Below are 11,334 nucleotides of genomic sequence, written 5' to 3' on the forward strand. Positions count from 1 at the left end.
TTGTACACAATAGTTGTATCCAATCTTTTCCCATATTTTGTATACTGTTTATTGTTTGAAATAAAGATTTAAAAAACAAAAAAGAGAAATAGACTAAAAAATACTATATATATATATATATATATATATATATATATATATATATATATATATATATATATATATATAGTTTTTGTATTAAATTAACTTTGTTTTCTTAAAAAAAAGAAAAGAAAAAAAGTTGAACACACAATATTATTGTTTAGCAGCATTTTAGTTTGACCAATCACACGAAAGTAGGTTAAAGTTACGCATGCGCAGAAACGAGTATAATTTGTTGATATCCTCTTTGGTTTGTAGTATTCTCCGAGGCTTTGCTCTTTCGAATCGCGAATAACCAAGCAGCGTTAGTGGATACGCTAGTCAAGAGAAGGTCATCTATATGAGGGGCTAATGGAAGACGCACGGGATCTGGTGAGTACAATGAACATTTCAGGCCGCCACCCTACTTACAACTACGTTGTGCATACTTTCGAGGATCCTTTGTTGTTATCTTATTTACGGAAGCTAGTGAGTGCCTTTGCTCTGCTATACAGTCTTATCCTTCTGCAAAGCTCTCGAACATTTCAAGAGATGTATAACATAACAGCATAATCCCCAAATTTGTGTGAAGATGTTTTTGTTGAATGAAATGATGGTGAGTAGCAGCTATTTGTAAGGTTTCCATTAGCAAACTATGCTAATGCTACTTAGCGTTGAGCTGAATGTGTTTTGGCGTTTATTTTTTATTTAATTTATTCATTTGTTTTTGTGAACGTTGAACCAACAGTTACTTAACAGAGAGAGTGAGGGGTATTTATTCTTGACTTCATGCAAAAAAAAAAAAATAGTTTAAGCACTGGGGTCACCTGTGTTGCAAAAAAGCAGGAAGCGACGATGTTAAACTTAAGGCAGTGGTTATTAACTCTCCTCCTAGCGTTATTTTGCCGTGAACGGCTCTGATTGGCCAACCAGAATTCTTAGCATGCCGTTTTATCGTGATTACACTAGGTTGGTTGTGAATAGGTTGTTTTAGCGTGATGTGGAGGCTGCCGTGTTAGGTTAGGGTTAGGATAGTGGTAGTGGTAGTGGTAGTGGTAGTGGTAGTGGTAGCATCTTCCGGACACAAAAACTTAAACTTCATGTATGTGTGGTTCAAGGCAGCTGCGAGAATAATTTAGTTGTCTTTGTTTCATGCTGACAAGAGTGCAAATATTTCCCCATCTCTGTGCTATCCTCTTTTCTACACTGGGAATAAAATGTTTCCCAGAGCTTGTCTCAAATTTGCTGTTGTGTACAGACCTTGTCAGCCACTTGATCACCTGCGGAAGACTTGAAATAGTTGTGTACTGCTGTACACTGAGGTAAATGGTAGCAGTCGCAAAAGGTGCTAAACCTTGCTTAATTTTTTCAAGCACTGCCCAGTACTCTGGTTTCAAGTCAAAGTAGTGCTTCCTTCCCCCTTGGAATTACCTCAGGATCTGAAAGGCGGTTCCAAGAGTCTGACTATCATGTACAATGTACTATTCCATCTTTTACTGACATCTTGGATCAGTGTATTTTTTTCCACATCCATTTGCTCCAGTTTCAGTTTCAGCTTTGTACTAACTAGCTCGCTTCTCTTAAAGTGCTCCACTAGCTGCCTAGCAGCACCTAGTGCCCTGCTGATGGTCGTTTCTTTCAAAGCATTATCAACAGTACATTGCAGTGTGTGTCCAGCTATGTTTTTCTTCAAGCAGCCGCATTGCTGCTACCATATTGGACCTACTGTCATGAACAATGGCTTTTATTTTCGTAGGCAAGATGTCAGACTTTGTTGGCAAATTTCACTTTTATTTACAACTGCCCACGATCCACTGCTACCTACCCACAAAAACTGCATTGATTACCACCGCTGACTTGCCCCCTCCGACACTGCACGCATGATCACTTTTCAGTGCCAGGTTAACTGGGGGGCTGCGGAGATGTTATTTTTTTCGGTGTCATTTTCACTATTTTTATAATTTTCCAAGACAGAGCACAAGAAGAGGGTGCCAGTCCAAATTATTACTGTTATTCATATTATTATCTATTTTATTTTACATTGGAAAAAAAATTTGAGGCCTCGCAGCAGCGCCACCTTCAGCAATTAGCGCCCTAGGGAACCGCCTATAAGTTAGTTTATACCCTGTTTGTGGTTTTTCGGTTTTGTTCCAAATCTTTGAAGTTTAAATACCTTTTCGAAGACTCTCCACTTTTCTGTGGTAAAAGTTATAAGATCCCAGGGCAGGGGGTTACCATTTTTTACGGGTTTAAGTACTTTGGCACAACACATGTTCTCAACTCTTGAGTAGTCACCGATACTGATTTTAAATACCGATACCACTAGTACATAAAATTCCCCACCCAAAAATGACAGAAGAAAGACCTATGTATCCCAAAACAGGGAGTCCTTGCGTTGCGTCGTATCCACTTTACGGCCCCCTTGCCTCGTCCGTAGCACCTTCTTTTTCGTTAATTTCCTGCAGTAATCACACCATTTTAAAGTTATTTAAAGTTGTGTTGTTGTTACCTCCAGCAACGGACGACCATCAGCATATCGGCTCGCCATCAGGCAAGTCACATTTCCGAGTATAAGTTTGAAGTAGCTCGCTCTGCCGTTCGTCAGCAATGAATGTCCGTGTGGAAACACAAAATATTGGTTCCTGCTCTTCCGGGTTGCGCAAGTATGTTTTTTTTTTTTTTAAATTACTGTAAAAAGTATTTTGATGTTAATATCGACTTTAACAGGGGAATCCGACTTAAATCGAAATTCTGGTCACATCGCCAGCATAGGAATTAGGGCTGGGCGATTATGCCTAAAAAATAAAATCTCAGTTTTTAAACAAAAAAATTCAATTTATGATTCCCCCCACCCCGATTTTATATTATTAGTATTAGTTTTTTTTTTTTTTTTTTTTTTACATAAACCAAGAACTTAAAAAGTTTTGCTTTAATTTTATCAGTTAATAAAAGTAAACATATTTCTTCTCTTGGAATCAATGTGCAAAACTTCTACATTGAATCAAATACTTCTGGAAATGTAAATCTATGTGTTGATAAAGTAGAAAACTTTTTTTGCCAACTTTGGCTTTAATTTTGGCTTTAATGTAGGAACAGAGGTCTGAGCTTGTTATCCCCTTCAACTGTGCTGATTTAACAAGTACTGTTATGTAAATTGAGGTGGCTGTTTTTCCATGACTGGCAAATTTCCTTTCAGCGTTATTTGATTGGCCAGTCCCCAGAGTAAGAAAGACTTGGCCTGCCGTAAATCGGCTATTTTACCATGATTAGTCTGCTTCACCAAGTTCACCCTCTTCTATAGATCTTCTTTCACTTTTCAATTTGTTTTGTCACTGAAAATAGGCTGTTTCATTACCAGCCCACTATACTACATTTCATAAGGCTTTTATGTCGCAGACGATGCAGAGGCTGATAAGCGTCACGGGCACGGCGAGTGAAAGTAAGCTTGTCTTTCATACTGGTAAGTGCTTGCAAGGCGAGTCCGTCTTGACGAGATAGCGTACATGTTGCGACCACGCAGCAACATAAACGTGCACATTTGTGCTTTTCACATAAACTTGTAAATGTCAATAGGCAATCGGGATAAAATATCCAATTTACAGCAGGCTAAAGATTTCCTCGCTACGGCAATTCACCAATATTGGAGCCGCTCAGAGCAAAAATATCGCTAGCATTTGTGTTGCCAGTCACGGCAAAAAAAAAAAAACACTGCCTAAACAAATGGCATGGGGCAACTTGAGCAATATACTAGCGGCTAGGTAACAGTAGCACATATCTGGGTTCTCCCGTTTTCAGCAAGTGGTGAAATCGAGTCTTCCTCCTTGTATACATGGGTGCCATATCATTAGCGAGGTGCAACGTGTCCGCTTTGGTGATTGCTCTTATTGTGCCCCCTTATTGTCATACGTGCTTTTTTGTGTGTAAATGACACCTCCACGGTAACATAGTAAACTGTTTTTTTTTTGTTTGTTTTTTAAACTAGGATTTTGTTTGCTGTTGTTGAGTTCCTCCTGTATGGAGTGTGTGAGGACACGACTGGCAGAGCTAAAGCTACAGAAACCCATGGGGGCGAAAGCGGTGCGACAAAAGGGGGAAACAAACATCGATGTTATAATTTTTTTTATCGTCCATAACAAAACACTCAAATTAATTTAAAAAAATCTATTTATCGCCCAGCCCTAGTAGGAATGGAACTCCGCCATAACTTGAGGACTCCCTGTTTATTATTTTTCCTTAAAATTGCATAAAATGAATGGCAACTTTCTATTCAGCTAATTTCTAGTTCCTGATAATAAAACTGCTGTCTAAAAAAACTGTGATTTGCTGGTATTGGCCACTACCGCAAGTACAGATACCTTAAAATAAGACTGGTATTAGCACCAATGCCGATAACTGGTACCAGTAGTCGCCTATCCCTACTCAGCATGGTGCCACCTCTACTCACCTTTGAGCCAGGAAAATCTTGCAATCATTTTACACATTCGATAAGAGTCCAAGCCTGAAGACATCTATAAGCTTATTTTTTTATTGTAGAGGTAGTACCACCTGTTGGCTAAAAGAAATACGGTACATGTTTTATCCTAAATGTTTTTTTTCCAAGCTATTTGCCAATAAAAAATATTCAGATTTGAGTTGTCTAAACCTGTGTGAAAAATCCTGAAATTTTTAGCAAAAAAATAAAATAAAATCAATTTGTAAAGGTTTATTGTACCATTTAAAATAATAATAATTAAAAAATCCAGTTACGTTGTGCCAGTACCTTAAAAGTGGCCTGGGCTGCAAGGGCCCTTTATTGCTGATCACAGTTTACTATTATTATTATTATTATTATAATTTTTTTTTTTTTTAACAAACCGTGTTAGTAAAATAGTGACATCCAGGCCAGTGCCTTGCTCAACTTGCATTGTGCGCCTAAGAAATGCTTTAAAAATTGAGATGACAAGTCCAGTATGATGACCTTATCAACAAATTTCCCAATATATATTTAGTGATACAAGGTTATTGTATAGATTGATTTATGTTTATTTTAATACAGTCAGTGTAAATTTATGTACAAATATTGTATATATATAAGTGGTTAGAGACTAGTACATACAGGTAAAAATTTTTATTTTTTATTTTTTTAATTGAAGGCTGAACGCACTCCACGTTCAGAACGTAAGCGGAGGGATTCGTTTGGGATGTTTGATGGCTATGACAGTTGCAGTGAGGAGTCAACCAGTAGCTCCAGCTCAGAGGACACCGAGGATGAGGTAGTATCCTCTCTCCCTGCCGGTCTTCCCATCATCAAGAACAATGGCCAGGTCTATACTTATCCTGATGGAAAGGCTGGAATGGGTTTGTACAAAATGTTGTATAATTTATTTTATTTTATCTTATGTTGTTATTTGTTATCTAGGGATGCACAATAATAAACTCAATAATTATTGGGCCGATATTAGCTCTTTGACTGCCAGACGTTTTCAGAAAAGGGATGCCGTGGGTGCCAGCCGATTTTAAGCATTTTGACTGATCTTTCAAGGTCCACAGAAAATTATGTGTTTCGACTATGGAAACACACATACTACCAAATGAAAGATTGGACTGTCATCTTTCATCAGAAAAAAAAGTTTGTTTCTACCTTATTCCGTTTTTGAGTAATCAACAATAGAAAATGGTTAGTTTCACCTCTGTTTTGAAAAAAAAACGTCTTTTAACGTCTTTGGCACTCCTCCATAGGATTTTACTAAACGTTATTTAACGTTTTTGGCAGTCAAAGAGTTAGGAATCAGGATGTCAAATCCAATAAAAATAATAAAAAAGGGCTGATTAAAAATCAATTAATTAAAAAAATCTAAGAATGAAGATGAAATTTCAATGAAGCCATACTTTGCTGTCAGTGCTCTTCTTTCTATTGAATAGTCCTGTCGTAAACCTATCCTCTCTGAGCTCACTCACAGTCGCTCATAACAAATAGCATGTGCAGTATTTCTCAGGCAACAAATCAAGTGCTTTCCTCTCTAGTGAATACAGCCTCATGAAACTTGCATTGAACAAAAATGGCATTGATCGTGTAGATTTCTTAACTGTTTTTAGAGGAGGACATTTCACACGCTATTTGCCAGAGGTGGACATTTACACAGTGTCATCACCTGTCTGTCAGTACAGAAGGAAGGTCGCTGAGTCCGTCATTGACAGACTCCAGTTTTTGCTTGCGGACCAAAGATTGACAGTAACTTTCAAACACTGACAGAATAAGCGCCGACTGTCCCCTGAGCTGTTACAAACCCGAAAAGCAAAAATGAGGGGTAGATTGGGGATGAGAAACAGGAGTAATAGTACAGTATATGTATACATGTATGTACACCCCCTTGGAAAAGTCACATTTTAAACATCTCAATGAACACTAAAACAATTTCCAAAATAAGTACAGTGCTCAGCATAAATGAGTACACCCCCTACGAAAAATAACACTAAACAATATTTCAATGTAATTAAAAACAATTTTCAAAATGTTGACAAGACTAAATTTGTATAACATCTGTTTAACTTATAACATGAAATTAGGTTAATAATATACATTAGAGAACAGAATTTTCAGTTTTATTCAAATTAGGGTGATGCAAAAATGAGTACACCCCACTGAAAGTCTCTGGAGCAAAGCCCAAATTTTAGACTACAGCTGAGTTATTATTATTATTATTATTCATTACACATAATACTATAAATGGGTGTTACTTAAAGAAAACACTTTCCCATTTCATGCTGTTAGCAATGGCACCACACGGAAGAGAAATGTCACATGACCTGAGAAAAAAAATAATTTCTTGGCACAACAAAGGTGATGTCTGCAAGAAGATCAGCAAAGCTTTACTCATGAGTCAGAATATTGTAGCAAATATGGTACAACATTTAAAAAAAAAAAAGATGAAACGGCAACCATCTCACAGAAACGTCAAGGTCGTCCGTGGATGTTAACAACGTAACAGCAGCGTCTTCTGATGAAAAGGGTGGAAGAAAATCGACATCCAAGTTCACTGCAGTTATCTAAGGAAATAAAAAGCCAAACTGGGGTGACTATTTCCCGTGACACAATACGGCGTACACTGCAGAGGAATGGCATGCATGGGTGCCGTCCACGGAGGAAGCCTCTCCTAAAGCCCAGACACAAAAAAGTGCGCCTAGAGTTTGCCAGGGCCCTTGCTGACAAAGATGAAGACTACTGGGACTCTATACTCTGGAGTGACCAAGATAAATGTTTGTGGAACTGATGGCTTCAAAACTGTATGGCGTCGCAAAGGTGAGGAATACAAGGAACAATGCATGGTGCCTACAGTGAAACATGGTGGTGGCTGTGTCTTCATGTGGGGTTGCATGGGTACTGCTGGTGTCGGGGAGCTGCATTTCATTGATGGCGATATGAATTCACAGCTGTAGTGCTCAATTTTGAAGGAAAAGATTCTGCCATCGCTCCATGCCCTTGGTCGTCGTGCACTTGTCCAACATGACAATGATCCTAAGAACACATCTAAGGCCACTGTTGGATTTCTGAAGAAGAACCAGGTGAAAGTGATTCAGTGGTCAAGTATGTCTTCTGATCTGAACCCAATTGAACACCTATTGGGAATTCTAAAGAGAAAAGTTGAGCATCACTCTTCATCCAGCATCCAGTTTCTAAAAGAGGTAATTCTTGAAGAATGGAAAAAGATTGATGCAACAAAATGTTGCCAGCTTGTTCATTTCAATGCCTAGAATACTTGGTGCTGTGATAAAAAATCGTGGAGGCCATACAAGGTACTAAATGTATTCGTTTTTTGGGGGGTTTTACTCATTTTTGCATCACCCCTATTTGAGTAAAACTGAAAAATGTCTAATCAAATAACATTTTTTTAACATTACCTCCATGTTATAAGTTAACCAGATGTATATCAAACTTGGCCTTGCCAACATTTTGGAAATTGTTTTTGTGTTCATTGAGATATTGTTTAAATTGTTACTTTTCAAAGGGGGTGTACTCATTTACGCTGAGCACTGTATATATTTAAGTGTATGTTCATGCTGCACCTCCCCAAATTTTTTTGCGAGCAAACCCTTTGTGGTGCGACCAACTGAAAAAATTGGTAGCATCAGTGATACCAGTGCAAAAGTTAGTGTACAGTACTATAGCCCTGATACGTAACAGCCCCACGATTCAATATTCGTCGGCCCCCGCATACATTTTTTTCCTGATTTTTCGCATCACAAATTTGGCAAGTATGACTGACGGGCCTAGCCCCTGCAGCTGAAAAAATTCCTGAGAGGAAACACTGAGGATGTAACATTTTCAAAGAAATTCCAATCTGCTAGTAAACCCAGTGTCAGTATCCGGACGTCCTAGTACACAAAGCTGCTTGCAGCTCTATTTTGTTTATTTTTTTAATTGTTGAAGGGATTCATTGTTTGTTTAAATATCCATTGACTTTACTGTATTGCATACTGTACTGAAGTTTTCTTTTATGTCACAGCCACCTGTGAGATGTGTGGAATGATTGGAGTCCGAGATGCTTTTTATTCCAAAACAAAGCGTTTCTGCAGTGTTTCTTGTTCCAGGAGCTATTCTTCTAATTCAAAAAAAGCAAGCATATTGGCGAGACTCCAGGTAGGTGTGTGCTTCTCTGCTTTTTCCTAAAATTGCAACCGATGTACAACAGTAAACATGTTTGGATTTTATTAGGGCAAGCCTCCAACAAAAAAGGCAAAAGTCTTACAGAAACAACCTCTTGTGGCAAAGTTGGCAGCTTATGCTCAGTACCAAGCAAGTCAACAGACCCAGGCGAAATCAAAATCCGGTATGTATTTCCAATAGTAATGACGGTTAAAAGTGGGCTGCCCAGATTAGTCACGACTACGTAGACGGCTAACGTAATCATCAACATCAGCATTATTCTTTAAAAAAAAAAAAAATTATTATTTTTTTACAGTTTCTGACTGTGATGCAACATGCACAGTAGTGGTAATTCGGATCATTCATTATGTGCACAGAAGTACAATGGTCCCTCGCTACTTCGTGGTTCACTTGTTGCGGATTCACTCTCGATTTTCATTTGGGTCCATAACTCATACATTTACCTCGGGTTGTACCTTGATGTTTTATTTATTTATTATTATTTATCACCCGCCCCCATTTTTATTACTGAGTACCCCATCAAATTATTTATTTATGCTATTTTTGTCTTTTTTTGGTAATATTTGAGTCAGTAAAAAAAGCTCTTACTTTCATTCAACACAATCGATTACCTTCTTAAACAAAATGTGACCCTCTCCAGCAAAAGGGTCCATCTGTCAGCAACGTTAGTTTTGAGCTAGACACAAAAAGATTGTTTGCATAAAAATGTCGATTTTGAGATTCCTCCACAAATAGCTTCCTCTTTATATATATATTTTTTTGATCTTGTGTAATTTTTACAAGGTCTGGGACATACTGTGCTAACCTGGGACCTCGGGGATTGTATCTTGTGCCATGCCATGTGGAAATATGTATTATGACAAAAAAAAAAGCCCTTGGGATGTTTGCATCCTTGAATTTTTGAGGAAATAAATTATTTAAATACTTAAAATCTTTAAATCTCTAACTTGAAAGGATAATGACAAAATAAATCATAAAAAAAAGTTAAATAAGAACACTGTATACTAAAAACAACAGCAACTAAAAAAACAGTAAGAAAAAATACTGGCTGTTTCTGTGCGTTTTGGCACCGAGTGTGGTGCCATGTATCCATAGTGTACACACTTAACTGACTAATCGGATCACACTGTATGTAAATTGCATCATATCGCACCAGCCAGCAGTGGCTCACTGTAAGCCATCAATAGCTTACAGCTTATAGAAAAAATAAGCTTTTTGTGAAAAGATACATTTTCTGCACCACACTGACAGTAACATTTTTTGTTTAGTGACGCTCTGCGGAATAGATTTAATGTGACAAATGCTTTGATCATTCACGTCATCCTTGAAAATCCACCATGTTTTCATGTAATTTGATCCACGGGAGCCCAATGAAAAAAGATATAATGCTGCCATCTGCTGGCCATAGTTAGTGGATGTCTTTTATTTTTTTCCAGCCCTTTCAGAGACCAGAGCTGCCCAAGACGTTGCACTGCCCATTGAGGGGAAAAAAAGTTGTTGACGTCAATTGACGTTATTGGTGGTACTTGTTGGGTCTTTCCTTAATGTCAATTAACGTTTTTTGGCGGGAAAAAAGTTATTCATGACTTATACAATCGGTGTCTAGTTGACTAGCAAAATAATTGTTTGTGGCAGCCGTCCTTGTAACTACAAGGATCACAGTGTTGTTCTTTTGAAGCTTGCTCTGTTCTTTACACATTCATACATGTTTCGTCCAGTGGTTCCAGCTGAAAGCTTTGACTGGGGACAGTATATCTGTGTCAATAACACAACTGGAGCTCCAGTCAGCTGTTTCAAACATGTAAGTATGAACAACATTTTGAAGAGCTTAAAATGTCCATATTATGCTATTTGTTGTTGGGGTTAAGGCCTCACCTTTTCTCCTCCAAACTTATTGCTGGGCATTGTGGCCAAGCTCAGTTTTTGCTTCAGTTACCCATAGGCATGTATACAGTCGTGATCAAAAGTTTACATACAGTTGTAAAGAACATAATGTCATGGCTCTCCTGAGCTTCCAGTTATTTCTACAAATCAGATTTTTTTTCTGATAGAGTATTTGGAACAGATACTTTCTTGTCACAAAAAAAGATTAATACGTTTTTGTTCTTTTATGTCTTTTTTCGGGGATTAACAGAAAACCTGACCAATTCTGCTTGGTCAAAAATATAGATACAGCAACATGAATTAGCAATTTTGGTGACTTAGAAAGCTTGTCAATGGAATGAGCTTCAGTTCATACCATTGCCTCTTAACTTGTGTGTGATTTTGAGTGACTGCGACTTCTCTGAAGCCATTGGAGTAGGGCTCATTTGATACCAATGCCCACAAACGCCACAATGGACAGTCAAAGGAGCTCAACTGTGTCAAAACGGATCTGGAAACGCAAATCATTCACTACAACAAGTCAGGTGGAAATAAGAGGCCTGGCTCACTAAAATCCCACCTCTCCCCGTGTGGCTACCGCACCCCTTTCATGCGCACACCACCCATGAAATGTATTAGCACAGGGTGGCACGCGGGTCGCTCTACAGTGCTGCGCTCTGGCAGCAGCCCGGCTTGTCGCTGGCCCCTTGCCTCTGCCCATTTGTGCTGTTCACCCCCCCTTCCTTCCTACAACCTGGCAACCTGGT

The 11,334-nt window shown here is 38.3% G+C and overlaps 1 protein-coding gene across 1 annotated transcript in view; it reads left to right on the forward strand.

Annotated features, from left to right (window-relative positions):
- The first annotated feature begins 312 nt into the window (after positions 1-312).
- Positions 313-11,334, forward strand: part of mbtd1 (mbt domain containing 1) — a 79,731-nt gene continuing 68,709 nt past the window's right edge. Inside the window, exons 1-5 of the mRNA XM_077550731.1 lie at positions 313-453; positions 5,193-5,397; positions 8,544-8,677; positions 8,753-8,867; positions 10,423-10,505. Of these exons, the coding sequence (XP_077406857.1) occupies positions 433-453; positions 5,193-5,397; positions 8,544-8,677; positions 8,753-8,867; positions 10,423-10,505 (558 nt within the window). The 5' untranslated portion in view covers positions 313-432. The remainder of the gene's footprint in view (positions 454-5,192; positions 5,398-8,543; positions 8,678-8,752; positions 8,868-10,422; positions 10,506-11,334) is intronic.

This window comes from Vanacampus margaritifer, chromosome 18, assembly GCF_051991255.1.
Source record: "Vanacampus margaritifer isolate UIUO_Vmar chromosome 18, RoL_Vmar_1.0, whole genome shotgun sequence".
Lineage (NCBI taxonomy): Eukaryota > Metazoa > Chordata > Actinopteri > Syngnathiformes > Syngnathidae > Vanacampus > Vanacampus margaritifer.